The sequence below is a fragment of the Phocoena phocoena genome, chromosome 19 (assembly GCF_963924675.1).
Source record: "Phocoena phocoena chromosome 19, mPhoPho1.1, whole genome shotgun sequence".
NCBI lineage: Eukaryota > Metazoa > Chordata > Mammalia > Artiodactyla > Phocoenidae > Phocoena > Phocoena phocoena.
In genome coordinates this window covers 24,557,901-24,575,500 of record NC_089237.1, presented here as the reverse complement: position 1 = coordinate 24,575,500, position 17,600 = coordinate 24,557,901, and the positions used below count along the sequence as shown (strand labels likewise).

General features: G+C 58.9%; 1 protein-coding gene across 28 annotated transcripts in view; it reads right to left on the bottom strand.

The window, feature by feature from the left end:
* CACNA1G (calcium voltage-gated channel subunit alpha1 G) overlaps positions 1-15,282 on the bottom strand; it is a 62,256-nt gene extending 46,974 nt beyond the window's left edge. For all 28 annotated transcript variants that reach the window (XM_065897390.1, XM_065897399.1, XM_065897392.1 and 25 more), the window contains exons 1-8: positions 15,041-15,282; positions 7,770-7,881; positions 7,474-7,607; positions 6,981-7,078; positions 4,796-4,955; positions 4,011-4,311; positions 3,765-3,857; positions 788-1,571 (exon numbers count right to left, since the gene is read on the bottom strand). In XM_065897390.1, coding sequence (XP_065753462.1) covers positions 788-1,571; positions 3,765-3,857; positions 4,011-4,311; positions 4,796-4,955; positions 6,981-7,078; positions 7,474-7,607; positions 7,770-7,881; positions 15,041-15,282 — 1,924 coding nt within the window. The remainder of the gene's footprint in view (positions 1-787; positions 1,572-3,764; positions 3,858-4,010; positions 4,312-4,795; positions 4,956-6,980; positions 7,079-7,473; positions 7,608-7,769; positions 7,882-15,040) is intronic.
* Positions 15,283-17,600: the final 2,318 nt, after the last annotated feature.

Here is a 17,600-nt window from a genome sequence, read left to right as displayed (position 1 = left end):
CCCACGTGCCACATCCTTCCTGAAACACAGGCCCTGGGCTTCGGCTACAGTGAGTCTGTCTGTGGAGGAGGGTGTGCCACCCCTGCCTGACTGGGGGATGCCCCCAGGTGCAAGCATCTCCCTTCCCCACGACACTGGGTGTTCCACCCATCAGCCTAGCAGCCCCTGAGGACTTTCTGCACCAAGCCCCAGGTCTCCCTACGGGGACGGAGTGACACTCACGTTTCCAAGAGTGACCTTAGCATGGGACGTGGTGCTCACCACAATCACACACCATTTCCCCTCTGAACCTGCAACAAGGACTATAGAGCGTGGGCCTCAGAGTCAGAGGGCCCTGACTCCACCCCTCACCAATGGCACAGCCTCGGGCAAGTCACACAACGTCTCGGAGCCTCCTTTGTCTCATCAGTAAAATGGGGATGATAAAGTTTATCACTTAAACTGATGAGAGGCTCCAGTGGGGTTTTGCCTGAGAAGCCTGTGACAGGCACACAGCAATCCGTCAACAACTGCAAACAGCATAGAGCAGAGCACATAGCACGTGCTCATTACACGACAGCTGTTGTTATTTACTACAGTGTAGGAATTACGATTCCCATTTTAACAGATGAGAAAATTAGGGCTCAAAGAAGCGATGTGACTCGCTGAAGGTCCCAACGCCAAGAGTGGCAGGAAGGGAATCCAAGCCCTGTCCTTCTGACTCCAGACGCCCCAGTCCTGGCTGGGATGGGATATCACCCGGTCCCTGGGTGAGGGGCACCAACGTGCCTCCACCCAGAGTTCTCACCTGTACTCTGTGTCTCCAGCAGCTTGTGCATAGAGCTGTAGGGCCTGGGTGGGATGTTGAGGCTGGTGAGGGTGGGGGGTCCAGAGGTGGGGGCCACCTCCATTAGCGCCTTCTCTTTCAGCATCTCTGGTGGAGGGCTGGTGTGCATGGTGGGGTACACCTTCCCACTGCCCACGGTCCTGCCCGATGCTTCAGATGGCGACCTGGGAGGGGGTGCCTGGCAGCGGACTGGCTCCAAGTGGCAGTCAGCGTGGTAGAAGCTGTGCACAGACTCTGCACCCCCCGGAGGGCCCCCGGAGAGGGCGAGTGTCGAGGGTGGTGGCAGCGCGAGCCGGCGAGATCCATTAGCATCCTTGTCCTGGATCTGTGGGCTGGCCCGGGGGACCCGCAGCGTCCCGTTGCCCAGGTGGTAGTGGTGGTGATGGTGGTGGTGATGGTGCACCAGGTGGTGGACAGACGGACGGCGGTGGGAGCGAGGGCAGCTGCCGCTGGGCTGGGGTTCCTGGCTCCCGCGGGGAGCTGGGCTGCTCAACAGCCCGGCCCGCACGCCCGCTGCCCGGGAGACCTGGGCCAGCCTTCGGGCTGCTTTCCGGAGGATGTACACGAGGTACTTGAGCAGCTCCTCATAGCAGCTGCCCGGCTCGGAGAAGCTGGCCAGGGTGCTGGCGTTGGAAAGGAACCGCACGCGCTGCTCCCGCATCAGCTGGCTCTCCCGTTGCTTGGTCTCTGAGAACTGCGTGGCGATCACCACGAGACACAGGTTGATCATGAAGAAGGAGCCCACCTGTGGGGGTGGGGACAACAAGAGGAGACAGCCTGAAGGAGAGGGAGTCACAGCGCCGGCCACCGTACAGACCGCTCCCTCCGCGCCAGGCGCTGGGCTCGGTAATTGTCCAAGCACCATCCTGTTTTATTCTCAGAACAGTCTCAAGAGGGGGCACCTTTATTGTCTCCATCTGACACGTGAGGAAACTGGGGCTCAGAGAGGTTGAGGAATTTGCCCACGATCACTCAGCTCACGCACAGCAAAGCTTAGACCTGAACCAGCCTCTATGGAATTCCAAGGCACTGCCGTCGATCAGGAGGTTACCTGGCAAGGATATCTCCCAAACTCGCTGCCCCTAATCACGCCCATCCTCCGAGATTCTGAGCACCCCCTCCCCGATTCCCATTAGGAGTTAGGTAAGGCTGTGGAAATGACTACTACCTTGGGCACGTGGGGCTTTCACGTTGGGTTGCGCTTTTGAGATCTTGGCAAAAACATTGTTCACAAAACTCCTGCTTCTAGTCCCGAGTCTAGCTGCAGAAGCTTGAGTGCGACCCTTAACCACGGGACCTCAGTATCCTCGTGACCACTGGCCTTGGCCTTTCCCCTCCCCCAGCTGGGTAATGGGCTGAACCCTGAACCCTGCAGACTAGCCAGTTTGCCACTCTGACTTGGCCACACTCCCCCATCTCCACCTCCATGCCTCAGTTTCCCCCGGGGCTTCTGGGGTGGCAATTCCTTGGATAACAAACCAGCATGAAGGTCATGAATATTTATGGTGACAAAGCAGATTTTTTTCCCCCGAGCTTGTGTCCTAGTAATTATGATAATCAGCTTCACTAGTGTGATTCCAGAGAGCTGTTTGGAAAGATTTTTCATGGGGTGTGTGGGAGGGTGGAAACAAGGCCCCTTACCTCTCTGTCTGCTTCCTTCCCACTCCCCAAGCCCAGGGAGAGCTGAGTGGTGAAAAGATCCCGTGAAAAGGTCACAAAACCACTTCCCAGAGGTGCTGGCCTTGCCACCCAGGTGATGGTGGGGGGAAGGGAACAGGCCCCTACCCTTCCATACCAGGGATGGTTGGGGGTGGGGCGCCGTTCTTTCTCAGGGACACCTCTCACTCACCGAGAGGTCTTTATTCTGACTCTCTGGGGCCTGCCTAAGTCCTGAGGAGATCTTAGTCTCTTTCTCTCAATATCTGTCCCTCTGTCTGGCTCTGTCACTGGCCTCTTGGTGACACGGAAAAAGGGCTGGATTTGGAGTCGGTAGCCTGGGGTTGAATTCTCAGCTCCAGTGACCAAGCCCTCTGAAGCTCAGAGTTCTTATTTTGGAGATGAGGCCACAGTCCCTGCACCTGCCACCTCACAGGGGGCTCTGAGGATTAAGCAGGCAGCAGACGTGACAGCGCACTTCAGCAGCGACGCTCAACCCAGCAAGACTAATCCACAGCGCATGCAAAGCACCTGCCGGGGTCAGACAAATGAGGAAATGTCAGCTTCCTCATCTGTAAGATGGAGACAACAGCAGGATCTTGGTGAGGATTAAATGCACCAGCACATAAAAAAGTGCTCAGAGCAGGGACTGGCACATAGTAAGTGCTGAGTAAATATTAGCTATAAGTGGTAGCAATTAAATTATTAATCATGAACGGTAGTGATTAAATATTGCTACTTTTTGCCTCTTGTCTTCTGTCCTCATAAAGTCTTGGAACTTCTGAGCTGGAACAAGAGATCACGCAGTGTTTCTCAACACCAAATGATGGGAATTTGGGGTGGAACAATTCTTCGTTGGCAGGACTGTCATTTCAGGGTGCCTGTTATCTACACCCTACCCCCCAGCAAAATGCCGGTAGTGCTCCCCTAGTTCTTGTAAAAAACAGGACCACCCTTTGCCATTTCCAAATGCCCCCCTGGGAGAGGCGGCATCACCCCGGGTTGACGACCACCCATTTTAATGATGAGGAAACGGATGCCCAGGGTGGGGCTGGGGGGCCTCATAGGGAATGACTTGCCCAAGATTTTAAGTGTTAGTAAGTGATAGCACTTGACCTTGGATTACCTCCGGACTCCTCATGACAGGTGCCTTCTGCCTGTGTCTCTATGGGACTTTTTCTGAGAGCTAGAACTTCAGACCAAGCAAGTCCCCTCTCTGGACTCCCCCCCACCCATTTCCCCAGGATCCCCCATCCCCGCAGGGGCCTGAGGAATCACTCACGATGATAAGGAGGATGAAGTAGATGAAGTTGTAGAAGGAGTGGGCATCCATCACAAAGTACATGATGTCGACCCAGCCCTCCAGCGTGATGACCTGGGGAGGTTGCAGAGGGGCAGGCTGTTTCTGGGCCCCCTAAAGCCTCCTGCAGTCTCCTCTAGAGGTCCTGACCCCATCCCAACCCCAAGGACAAGCGCTCCAAGCCGGGTCTGTGTTCTGGGGACTCTCCCGGTGCCCAGGCTGCCCCACCTGGAAGATGGCAATCCAGGCATAGCCGATGTTGTCGAAGTTGATGGCGCCCTTGAAGGGGTTGTGCTCCCCTGCAGAGCAGTTGGTGTAGTACTGGTTCCAGTTGACACAGGTAGTGTTGCTGGAGCTGTTGTAGGCCTCGTAGTCCAGGCCACAGGGCGGGCCGCCACCCCCGTCCCCGCGCAGCGTGGGCACACTCCTGCAGGAGCGCATGCCGTTCTCGCGAGGCTGGGAGCAGATGAAGGGGTTCTCATCCTCGTTCTCGGTCTGGTAGTAGCGCTCCAGGTCCACGCTCAGGGGGCTGCGGAGGAAACAGGGATGAGGCTGAGAGCAGGGTTCTCGGGGGACAGGGCCCAGCAAGGGAGAGCTGGGTGGATGAACTGAGGTACACAGGGCGAGCACTGGGAAGGGGCAGGGATGCATGGGTGCAGAGGGGGTGCGCCAGGAGCATGCAGATGGAGGGTGAAACTCCAGAGTCGGGACGTGGGAAGTCTCCATCCTAGAGCAGAGGCTCCCAACGTGGCTGCACTTTAGGCTCACTGAGGAGCTTTTAAAAATCCCCACGCCCAGGCTGAACCCCACACCCATGAAATCGAAATGGGCAGTGGGGAGAATGAAGGCCTTGCCGTTGTTTAAACTCCCCAGGTGACTCCAGTGTGTAGCCAAGATTGATAACCAGATATGTTACTAATAAGAAAACAGATATGTCACCCGCAACAGGAACTGAGGGAGGTCCCAGCCCCACAGCCACTCCCAGGTCACCTCCCGGCCCACGTGCCACTCACAGGCTGAAATTCTCGGGCAGGAAGCATCGGTTACGAAGCAGCCCTGCCCACAGCTGGACGCCAACGATGCCAAAGATGAAGAAGACGAAGAAGCACAGCAGCAGGACGTTGCCCAGCATGGGCAGCGTGTCCAGCAGCAGCGTGACGAGGATCCGCATGCCTGTGGGGGCAGAAGCCACGCTGGGGGTGCCAGGCTAGCCGGGCTAGGCTGGCTGCCAGGGGCCTGGCAGCACTCCCAGAGGGGGCCACCGGGGCCTCTGAGGCTGAGACAGCCCTGCTCAAGCTGGAGGGAGACCAACAGACACTGCTAACTCTGCAGGCAGCCCTCGCAGCCCCTAATCCCTACCCACTATCCCTCTTGGCCTGCCCATACCAGTCAGAGCACAGTACCACCAAGGACGAGCAGGGTGGCCGCAGTTTCCAAAGCATTCTCCAGCACCGCATCCCACTTAACTCTCCCAACTTCATCACGGAGCTGATATCACCTCAATTTGCGGACGAGGGTTGAGGCTCAGAGAACTAACGTGACTTGTCCAGTACCACAGAGCTGCTAAGTGTAGGTGCCAGGACTTGACAGGCTCTCTGCTTCCGCATCCCACTCCCCAATACACACGCGCACACACACACACACACACACACACACACACACACACTCCCACCCTACATCCTAATCACCTGACCTTTCTAAGTTATAGACGCCAAAGTCATTGGGGAAACCAAGGCAGAGAACTCCAGCAAGGGTGTTAGCAGGCAGGAATTTCCCTTTGAGAGCCAAGCCCTCCGCAGGGGCCAAGATGCCCTGCACTTCACCATGGGGCTGAGCCCCCTCCCTGAGTCTAGTCTCTGCTTGGTCCGGATCCTCACATCAGGACCTGAGGACACACAGGGGGCCGTCAGTTAACAACCCCTTCCATGGGGAAAGCCACCACAAACCTGCCCCTAAGATGCTGCTAGGGATACTGCCCTCCCTCCCCACTCCAGATCTAGGACATCTAAACTAGCCCCCAGGCCACCAAACCCTTGTCAAGCACACAGACCTCTTGGGGCTAGTTTCGGCCCCCAAAGTGACACTCGTGGCCCCCTGACCCCTCCAGGGAAAAAGCTTCTAAGCAGCTGCTAACCACTGTTCCTGGTGAGCGAAGTGGCCCTGCCCCGCCCCTGCCACTCAGTCCCTCTCCTCTCTCCCCTCTCCCAGCCCCCTTCAGCTCCTCTGTGCTCTAGCTGAGATCAATTCCTCAGGGTTTGCATTAAGGGAATTACACCCGTAGTTAGAGGCCTATAAATCTGCCAGCGATCACCTAGGGCGCGAGAGGAGGGAAGACATGCCTCTCATCTGGGGTTCCTGTTAACACCGACAGACACCAATGCCTGGAGGACACATTGAGCAGCTCTGCCCACCCAGACACACACACACACACACACACACACACACACACACACCCCACAGGCACACACATCAGACACTGAGCCCCAGAAACATGCCCCCACCCCCACCCCACTCCTGGGATGGCAGCAGAGGCCATCTGCAGCTTGTGTAGGTTGGGGAGTTGCAAAGGGGGCCTGAGAAAGGGTGGGGGGCGGGATGCAAGGGGAGCTGGAGCTGCCAAAGCCTGGCTGGCTCAGAGACTAATGCGGTTTAATTTAGATAATTGTCCCAGCAGTCAGTCGCTGCAGAGGCTTGGCAGGGTGTGGGACGAGGAAGGGGACACAGCGGGAGGATGAGGTGTGCAGCGGCCTTGTCTTGAGAGAAGTCATGCTCGGTGTGGCCGCTGCTGTCTCACCAATGAGAACCAGACCGCATGAGAGGCGGTTCTGGCTAGAAAAGGCCATCCCACTTTGCACCCACTCCTCCTGGCCTGCCAGCCTCTCCACCCTGCTTCCACCGCCCCTATTCCACCGGAGGGAGAGTGATCTAGCTGAAGGGAAGGGGTCATCTGAGACATTCCTGAGACTCTGACCTAAAATCAGGCTGAAATGAGGGAGAAGGGGCCGCAGCCCGGGTGGGGGCTCCCTTGGGCTCCAGCGACCCAGCTCCCCACTGAGCCCTTGTCTCAGGGGGCCTGCCTCAGTGTTCCAGGCCCGCATGAGGCCTGTGAGTGGCCAGGAGGTAGGGGTGGGGTCTGAGATTCCCATGTCTCCTCTTGGGGTTCTCCGCCCAGGGGCCGAGGGCTGAGGGGTCACTCACTGGGCACCCGGTTAATGGCCCTGAGCGGTCGCAGCACACGGACTGTCCTGACAGCTGAGAAGCTGACGTTCTGCAGGTCCAGCGAGTACTCCAGCATCCTGCAGGGAGGGGCCCAAAGGGAGGCCCTTTGAGTCTGAGGCCGCCGTGGGGGTCAAAAGAGGTCAATGAGGAATCTTGCTGTGGGGGGGCAGGAATCCTCCCCCTCCACCAAGGGACCCTGAAAAGCCAGCTCTCTCCCTGGGGGCAAGGCCACCCCTAAGCCAAGGACAGACTCCTTATCAGAGAATGAACAGAGGAGGGTGTGGATGGAGGGGCCTTGGACTTCAGAGAAGTACTGGCTCAAGCGCTATAGGACAGCCCCGGATCCTTGGTGGACAGTCAGGGAGAACGTAGCACTGTAGATGGGCTGGGGGAGGGGGCCGGGCCTAGAACTGGCCCTGGGGAAGGGACCGATCTGATCCGTCGCTCTTCTGCTCCAAGCCCAGGCCCTCACCCTGCAATGACGATGAAAAAGTCAAGCCGGTTCCAAGTGTCTCCCAGGTAACACTTTTTCCCAAAGATGCCCAGGGCCACCATCTTCACCACCATCTCCACAGCGAAGAAGGCAAAGATGAAGTCGTCAAAGGCCTGATGTGGGGACAAGAGGCTGCTGAAACTGAGAAAAGGGTGGGGGAAACAGCCCCCTACCCCACCCCCACCCCCTCCTCTGGGCTCAGGGCCTCTCCAGAGAAGGTGTCAAGGTTATAAAAATCAGAAGCTGCCCCCTCCTCCCCCCACACACATGCTCACCTGAAGAATCCGGCAGCGCTGGGAGTCACAGGCGATGTCTTCACACGGCCGGAACATGCCCAGGGTCACACAGTTGAGAAGGATTACCAACATGCTGATGCGCTCAAACCAGGTACCAGGCGGTCAAGGAAACATCTGGCCAGGGTGGAGTTGAGCCCGGGCCCCCACGCCCTGCCCCAGCACCTCCCACTGCTTGACCTGCCAACCCCATCTGAGATGTAGCCAGGTGTAGCCGGCTAGTCCCAGCTCGGGTCATCTCACCTCTGTTCCCAGCTTCCTCTTCTGTAAAGTAGGAAAAGCCACAAATACCCTGACTATTTGCACAAGCCATTTGGGGGATGAAATCGATCGTGCCTGTGGAAATGCCAGGCGCTGAGAGTTCGCTACTGAATCTGAATCTTATCCTTCCTACCTCACAGGGAAAAATGTGAGAAGCAAATGAGATAATGTATGTGAATGTGTGACACAAACCTAAAGTCGGATCATGCTTGCCTTACAGTTTACCAAGCACTTTCACAGCATGTCACATTGGATGCTCACAACAGCCCCGAGAAATATCCGGGCTAGATCACCTTCTTCCCCAGAACCCAAGGAAACTGAGGCCCAGAAGTCGTGTGCTGAAGGTCACAGGAGAGACCCAGATGAGACTGAGTCTTCCAAGCTTCTGATCTGAGATAGCAGCTTCCATAGCTGCTCAGGCTGCAGGGAAGGGGTTGTCACGACCGCACTGGCCCCAGACAGACAGGCCGAGGCAGACAAGCGCCACAGAACTGGAGCCTCGGGCTGCCTCTTCCCCAGCCAGCCCCTGGCCTCTCAAAGCCCTCACATGGCCTCCAGACACATTCACACAGTTAAATAATGAGGACCCACTACACACCAGGCCCTGTGCTGGACGTAAGCCCGGCCCAGCCTGTGCAGAGCAGACAGTAAGTACCCTGTATACAGACCATGCCACCATCACACCTTCTTATGGCTTCCAGCAAAGCCCCACCCTCGACCAACAAAGACTGTTTTGCAACAAGGGGGAGAGAGGGGTCTTTCTAAACCCTGAGTCTTTCCACAGAGTGGATTTCATTAAGGGGCTCACTTCCAGCCCATCTACAGGAGAATGTAGAAAATGGCCTCTGGACCTTAGAAAGTTCTGGGCACCAGACTCACAGATAAGTGACCAAGCATCCTGTTTTCTCAAGGAAAACATGAGAGGGTTGGGGAAGAGTAAAGAGGTTAGAAACAAGCAGAGAGTGGGGGGCCAGGGGAAGGAGAAGGCCTTGAGGGTGGAGGTAGGGAGGGTGTCATGGCAGCCCACAGCACAACCCACCAAGCCAGACTCAGTGAGACAGAGAGCGCCCAGAGCAGATGGAAACTTCCTGTCATAACTCCACTTCTAGAGTGAGAAGGCTTTGGCCAGGGACCCAAGGACTTACCTTGAAGCTGATCCCAGCCATACCCCATCTCTGTCCTGAACCTCAGACCACACCCCCTCTCCGGGAGCCCACACTCAATCACCTCAAAGCCCTTCTACCCCCTCCTGTCACCCAGGCCCTTTTCCCTCAGACTCACATCCCTTCCCACCAGCAGGTACCCTAAATCCCCAAGGCACTACAATTTCCCTAATCTTACATCCTCACAGGAATAAGAGTTAAAAAAAAAAAAAATTCTAGGCTTTTGGGGTAAGTTGATGGAAGGGGGAAATAAAAAGAGCTCTGTTTCCATGGAGCTGTTTTCCTCAGTGGAGCCGGAGCCCAGTGGACCTATCCCCAGAATAAGGGTCAGCCAGGGGTCAGCCTGGAAAAAAGGGGACAGGGAGGGAGCTCCTTTGGGACCATCGTCTGAAAAGGGAAGGACACGATTACCTTCAAGAACTGGCCTGCTTTCCCCAACCTAGCCCCCTCCTCTCCTCTATAGGGAAGAGGGTTCTGGAAGGGACCCATATGAGCAGATGTCTCTACATAGGGGCAGGTGGGTAGTTCTCCTGGGAAGAGGGGCTCCCGGGACAGCTGTTTGGACCCCTGTAATGGCAGTGTCATCTGTGCCCTTGTCTCATCTCCCTCGCTGAGGCACGGGCACTCTGTTACACCCAAGCCCCTACAGAGCTTTGAGTAGTGCCTGGCGTGTAGCAGATGATCAATACATGGGAAGAGCGAATGAATGAAGAGTCAGTCAGTCAATCAGCCTCCCTGCCTAGAAGCCAGATGTATCTGCCCATTCATGTTTTCCTACCTTGTTTGCTTCAGTAGTGATGAACCGATGATGGGTGGGGGTGGGGGGAGGAGTGACACCATAAAGGTGCTGTCCCTCTGTCTGTCCCCACCTTACACATGCTCACACTGAGGCTTCTTATAGCCAGAGTCTGCCTCCAAACAACCCCACCTCCAGCTCTTGACCACAGAAGCCCCTTCTCAAGAGCCCTCTTGGCGATTCACCTTACTCCCGGGTACATCCTGCCGCTCTCACCTCTCCCCTTCCCCTATAGGTAAACATAAATGGACAGGGAAAACACCAAGGCACAGAAAAATTTGGGACAATCTGAATTAAGGAATAATTAATGAGGCGGGGGGGTGGGGGTCTTTCACCCTTCTCAGGGTAGGGCTCATTTCCTTGGGAATATGGCCGTATGTCACTGTGCCATGTTCCTCTGTTGCCATAACAACAGGAAGATGTGTCACCAGGTGGTGTGGATTTGTTGCCATGGTAATTAAAGGGACCCCCCCACACACACATATGGACTCCCCTTACCCAGGCTGCTGTCTTGTCCTCACACAGGGAAGGGTAAGCGGGGAGACTCACAGGTTATCAGGTTGGGGGGGAACCATGTGACAAATCCCCATGGCAACCAAGGGAATGGGGGACATTGGTTGCCATAGTGACTATGAGAGACCTGTGCAGTCACATGTCTACTGTTGCTATGGTGACTGTCCGGGCTGGAGTGGATCCCAAAGGGGGAGGTGGGTAGGAGAAGGGAGGATCTTTCGTCTCCCCACAACCCACCATCAAAAGCAGAGAAAAAAGGAAATGGCAGGGTGAGGAACCCCACTTCCATCCCTCCTCCTCCTCTCCCTCCAGGAGAGAGAACTAGAGCATGTTATCTGAGCACTTAGTCCTCTCTGTGGGGCTTTATCTAGAGCCCTTGCCTAGTTGGGCAGCTATAAGGGAGAGGAAGGTAGAAAGAGGAGGGAGGAGGGCTGGACCACCTCCAGGGGCGTGGGGGCTCAGGGCAGAGCATGACGGAGAAGGGAAGCAGGCCCCCCAGCTGTCCCATTCTCTGCTAGGAGCCCGCTAATCTGAGACCTAAGAGCACTGAAGAGGTAAAGGGCCTGGACCCGGGAGTCCTGGCCTCCTACTACTCATTGGGAAGGTGGGGTGCTTGCCTCATTCACCCCCGGAGAGACTGGTGCTTATGGGATTCAGCGTTCCCCAGAGTGGGGTGAGATCTAGGGGCTCAGGAGGGGGCTCCTGCTAGGGAGGCTGAAAAGGGGATTCCCCCAGCTGAGCACCCCCCCCCCCACTCAACTCCCACAATCCTGTTTCCCGGTGGTCTGCCCGCTGCAGACCGCTCCAGAGTGTGGGTGTGTGGGGAGGGAGGTTTCCAGCTGAACTGAAAACTGCAGCCCGAAGAAAGGCAGCCAGCCCCACCCAGAGACAGAGACGAGAGACACAGAGACACAAGAGAGCTGGAATCTTTGGGAGGGGAAATAGGCCAGAAAGCTGATTCAAACGTCTGTGACTCTGTGTGTGTGTGTGTGTGTGTGTGTGTGTGTGTGTGTGTGTGTCTGCGTGTGTGAGCAGTTGTGTCTGTCGCCATCCTGGCTGAGGCAGGCAGGGCGGGGTGAGAGCTGGGGCGGGAGCAGAGGCAAGGGGTGAAGGGGGGCTGTGCGGTGGGGGTAATCCCAGGAATGGCTCCAACTGGCACTCTCCATGACGGGGAGTCCCCTGACAGTTCGGTGGAGCAGAGGGTGTATGTGGCCGAGAAGGAAGGTGGGCCTGGACAGAAAGGGTGCCAGGAGGTGTTCTGGCTCCCTCAGCCCAGTTCAGCTTTCCAGCCCCAGCCCTTCTCCCCAGAACTCCCTCTGGAGAGCCTTGGGTTTGAAAATGAGAGGAGGGAATTGGTGAGGAGACAGGAAGAACACCCCCCTTCCATTTCCTCTGAGGACCAAAATGGAGATTTCTCCCTAGGTAAGAGAGACAGGGGAACTTGGGACACTGGGACAGTGGCGAGGAAAGCTCCAGAGAGTCCGGGTGCCCCCTCCCCTCCAGACGCACACACTCTCAGAAACACACAGCAATCACACACTCACACTCACTTCTGGAAGCCATTAGGGCTCCTGCTGTTCAGGCCTCCCCCTTCTCCTCCCCCCACTCCTGGCAGGCTCCCTTCTCCCCCTCTGGCCCCCTTCCCACTCCCCCTCTCGGCATCCCAAATGCCAGCCTGTGATTTCCAAATGAGAAAAAGCTGTGCTGGGCTCGGAGCTTGGAGAAACTCCTACACAAACTTCCAGATGTGACACAACAGCCCGGGAGGGAATGCTTAGGATCTCCTTCCCGGGAGGGGAAACGCACTCCCTCACACTTGAAGAAACACATGCTGCAAAGTCCAACACACTCCCTCCCCTATAGCCTGGGGGGAGGGGCCTTTCTGACTCTGACCATGAACCCCCAGTCTCCCCAGTACCACTTCCGAGCCCTTCCTTCCTTTTGCTGCCATCCCTCCCTCCCCAACACACACACACACACACACACACACACACACACTCACTCACTCACTCACACACCACTTCCCACCTGGGTCTAGATCTCCTCTCTAGGAAACCTGGTTTCTTAAAGAGGCTAACAGAGGAAGGGGCCGAGAAGCACGCCAAGAAGAGCCTAACTAGCTTCAGTTCGTTGAGGGGAGGTGTCCTTACGTCCCTCAGGCCCAGAGGCACAGCCAAGGGAAGCCTCGCAGATACCAAAAAGAGAGAGGGAAAGACTGAGGTCCAAGAGTCAGTCCAGAACCCCTCTGGCAGTGAAAAGCATAGGTTCCCCTTGATACATGGGTGTGATGAGAGTGGTGAGGGCACATCTTAGGCAGCCCCGTTGCCAAGAAATTGTTCTCCACCCATCCTCAGCCAATCCAGGCTCAGCGGGCTGTCCAGACCCAGTGATGCTAATGCCCCTTACCCCAGACTCCCACCACCCTAGAGGTAAGCCTGCTCCCCCACTCCCAAGATGAGCACTGGGCCTCCACCTCTCTCCTGTCATTCCAGCCCTCTCCAATTGCCCCCCTCAGAACACCTCAAGGAAGGAATCTGACCCCAAACCATCCACTAGCACCTGAAGATAGAGCAGGTGGGGAGATGCTAGCCAAGAGGTCTGTGTTGTTTTGGAGGGAAAAGAGAGAGGAGATTTCGCTACACACAGTCCCCCACCACCACACACACACACCCCCGGGGGGCTCCTGAGAAGGAGGGGACAGGTCTGGTGCTTTTTAACATTCATGGAGAGAGTGGGTGATTAGCAGCAGAGAGGAGGGATGCCCCGAGCCTGTTCTTTTCAGAGACATTTGTTCCCCATCTCTACCCCTGAGAAAGTGGCCTGGGGTTACCGAGGGGGTGGGGGGGGTGGGGGCGTGGGGGGATGGGGGGGCAAGATGTTCCAGCTCAGCCGGTCCACACACCTTGGAGGCAGCCCTCTATCTCTGCAGCTCAGAGAGAAAGGAAGGGCGGGGGATGGAGACAGCGTGCGACAAGGGGAGCTTCCTAAAGACCCACAGGGTGTAGAGGATGGGGGTTGGGGGGGGACCCAAGCTCGCATCCCTGCTTTGCGCACTAGAGGCAGCAGAGCTGCAGAGTGAGGGCGGTGCCAAGCTCCCCCCCCTTCCCCAAAGCAGAGTCCCGGTTGGGCTCTTAGGGGTTACAAGGGAGACCCGACGTCTCCCACCCTGAGTCCAAAAGAGCCTCTGAGCTGGGAGGAAAGTGCCAGGAGAAGCTGTCAAGACCGGGAATGGCAGCGTACCCCCCCTTCCCTTCTGGCAGTGGCGGGACCTAACGCAGCCTGGAGCTAGGCATTAGTCAAGCAGTGCTTTGTGCTAGGGGCTAAGGGGGAGAGGCCGTGGGGATTAGGGGGCTGGGGTCTCCCATGCAATTCATGACGGGGCACAGGATAGAGGGCAGTGCTAAATCTATCTCCCTGGGATGTGGGGCTTGCATTCCACAAACCTATCCAAGGAGTACACATGGGGTGCTGGACCCGAGTCTTCCCCAGTGAACCGGCTCAGAGTCTCACTGTCCCCCCAATACTTTCTTGGAAGGCTGCGGTCTCCCATACCTGCTCTGTAATCAGGCGGGAGCACTGCCATAGAAAGGGGATGGGTAGCTTGGACCGGCTTAATCCCATCCTCCGCTTGCCAAAGCTCCTGCCAGCCTTTCCCTCCACAAGAAAAAATGTGGTACAAAACTCCCCAACCCAACCTTAAGCACCCCGCATTGAATAAAGAACTGGGGAAAACGGAGGCACTCTGAGCATTGGGCTCCTACTGAAAGGGTCTCTACCCCGGCTCTGGGGGCAGACGGCTTTCCTCCATCACATCTTTTTCTCATTCTGCATCCCCTGACATCAGCCGCCGCCGGAATCTCCTCATTGTGCCTCCAAGCCGCGGGGTGGGGGTGGGGGGGTTAGGACCTGGTCCCCGCCCCCCAACGTCTCCCTCAGGGGCAGTAAAAACGTCAGCCTCAAGGACCAGGTCGGGGCGGGTGCCGGTGGGGTGGGGTGGGGGAATCAGACCCTAGAATCCACCGCAAACTTTGGAGCTGGGGCAGGAGGGAAACCCAGGAGATTGCGGTCCCCCCCTCCCCCGTCCCCGCAGCTTCCTCCCCACCCCACCCCCCAAACTCGGAAACCAAACCCAGCTCGCTAACCGGCGGCGGGCGGAATAGAGCTCCCAGGCTCCCGAAGCTCCCCACATCTGGAGGATGACGACCCTCCCCTGCCCACATCTGGAGAGCATCCAGCTGCACACCAGTGGGGCGCGTCTCCTCTCTTCTCCTGGCCTGGATCCCAACCCCCCAAGGAGGACTGAGGTGTGGGTACCGAGGTGGGGCTCGCCTGGGGTATCAGCCAACCCTGCTCCTGTCTCCGCTCCTACTCCGAAGCCCCCTACCCTCCTTTGCAGCCCCCCTCTCATCTGCCCACCTTCCGGGCTCACTTCTCCGACTCACCTGGCTTTTGGTCCCCTCAGGCGGCGCGGCCCGCCCCCCTGCGGCCCCCCAGCCCGGCAGTCGTGCCCCGGAGGATATGGGTTACAGACCGTGCGGAGACACCAGCTCCGCGGGCGGCTGTCCTGGCTCAAGTAGAAGAAAACCACCGGGGCCAGTGCAGGGTATGGCAGCCCCTCCGCCTCGGAGTCCACGCTGCCCGGGTCCTTTTCCGCCGACCCCGGCCCTGGCCGGCCCACGGCCCCCGACAGGTCGTTGAGCTGCATGAAGCTCCGGGGCTGTCCTGACTCCTCGGCGCCCGCTCCATCCTCCTCCTCGTCCATCCTCTGGCCAGCTGGGGCCCCGGGTGGTTTCGAGAGGGGCAAGGGGCGCCCCTCAGAGAAGGTGTCCTCACGCAACCGGGGGGCCCCGGCGGGGGCGCATCTGGGTAGCTCTAGGGCGCAGGCTGAGCCCCCGGGGGGGCCAGTTCAGCCCAGCTCCCCCTGCCCGCAGGGGCATGCTGCCCGCGGGGCGCCGGGTCGCAGGGAAGCCCCGCCCGGCGCGAGTCCCGCTTCCCCAGGGCTTCTGGCCCCCCCCGGGCCGGCTCCCCCTCACTTTGTTCCGGCTTCTTCGCTTCGCGCCCAGGCTCCGGTCGCCAGATTCGGCACTACCTTCGGCGAAGCGGCCCCAAAAGGGGGAGAGCGAAAGGGGGGTGGAGGGTGAGGGGGGCCGAGGAGGGGCGCCCCCTCTTCCCGCGGCGCAGCTGGAGCAGGATCTAAGGGGTCAGCATCGTCCCGGCTCCGCGCCAGCGGCGGCGGGGGAGGGGAGGAGGAATCTCCTTGGGGGTGGGTTTGGAGGGGGTGGGGGGCGGCTCCCTTCTCCACCCGGCGGCGGGCTCACGGTCCAGGAGGGGCGGGGAGGTGGTGGGGGGCCGTCCCGGGCAGGGGTGGAGGCGGAGATGCCGCCGCCGCAGCCGCCGCGGTGGCTGCCGCTGCCGTAGCTGTCGCCGGCACCACTGCCTCCTCCTCCGGCCGAGACGCGGAGCGAGCAAGCGAAAGCGGCGGCGAGGAGCCCGGCGCACACCACAGCTGGATCCCTCACTCCAACTTCAAGCCTCGGCCCCGCCTCTCCCCAGCCAGCCTCGCAGCCAATCGCCGCGCGCCGCCGGCCCCGAGCCGCACTCCCATTGGCCGGCTGCCGTGGCAGTGCGGGCGGGGGCACCGGGGAGAGAGCCACAGCTGGAATCCGGTTCCCACCCCAAAGCCCGGGACCGCCCCTCTCCCCTCCCCTTGGCCCTGGTGTCCGCTCCCGAAGACTGGAGCCAATTAGAAGGCTACCCAGACCGAACCCACTTTCTTATTGGCCAGTGGGGGCTCTGGGACTCCTCTGGAGGAAGCCCCAGGGAATCAGAGTGTTTGGCGCGGGGTCCTGGGATAGCGCCGCCGGCCCCCGGGCATCCTTTGTCCAAGACCCCAGAATTGGACCGCAGCCGGAGGGCGGGGCTCAGCTCTGGGCGGGCCCGGTGCAGAAGGAAGGCAGACAGCCCTGTGTGAAGGGTGTGACCAGGGTCCTAGAGCGAAATCCTGGGTCTCTACCCGATTAATATCCCACCCTGGAGTTGAGCCTGGGAGCGGGACTGAGGAAGGGGCGAGCGGAGCGGGCTGTCCCGGGGGTAGGGCTTCAGGCTGGAGGAGGCTGGTCTTAGGAAAACGGGCGGAGCCCAGGGAAGGCTGAGGCATCAAGGTCTGGGCGTGGCCTCCACCAACCTCTTGAGCTTGTTGTTCCTCCTCCCAGGTCCATTTCTGCGGCTTTGACCCTAATCTCCTAACTCTAACCCTCTGACCCTGATCTCAGGTTGACACTCCTGAGCTTCAGGAGAGGGCTTCGTGCTTGAACACGTGGCCCCAGGCAGGTCACGCCGGACCCAGAGCCCGGATCTCCAAGAGCAGCTGCGGAGCAGAGGGATGTTCCTGCGAGGGGACCTGCCAGGGTCTCGAGTGTGTGGGAGGAGGTAGAAGCATAGATCTGGGCTTTGCCGACTCTTAACCTGCTAAGTTCCACCAAGCCCCCACTCCGTGCCTCAGTTTCTCATTCCCGAGTTCCAAAATAGCTTATGGGGAGGCTGTCCGCAGGACAGGAGATTGGCGGGGCTACTCTCTCTCCTTGCACATCTCCACCCTACCAGGAGCTGGTCCTCGATGGTCTGCTGCTACCCACGCGCGCGCACGCACGTGGACCCCGGCCCTCCTCCCGCCTCTCCTTCCTGAGTCCCCGGGATCTCTGCGCCCCAGCTCCCTCTTGCCACCAGCTCTACCGCTAAAGGCTGTGGGTACCCGGGAGCGGGGTTCTGGGCGCTGGGGTGAAGTGGGGCGGGGAGGGCATCGAGGATTAAGACGTCGGGAAGCGCTTCCCCACCTCTGCGGGAGGTAGACACAGCGGAACCAAGGAACTCAGTTCCCTCTCCTGAGACTTCGGGGCCACTTACGCCACTGAGGAGAGGCAGAGGGATGGACCGGATGACCTCCTACACCCGCCATACCCCCACCCCCACCCCCGACTCCCTGGCGTTTTTTGCTCCCCTAGGGCTGCGCCACCCACGGCTCCCGCCGAGTGGGGTGCGTGTCTCAGCCCCCTCCCGGGCGGGTTGCGGGGAGTGCAGTAG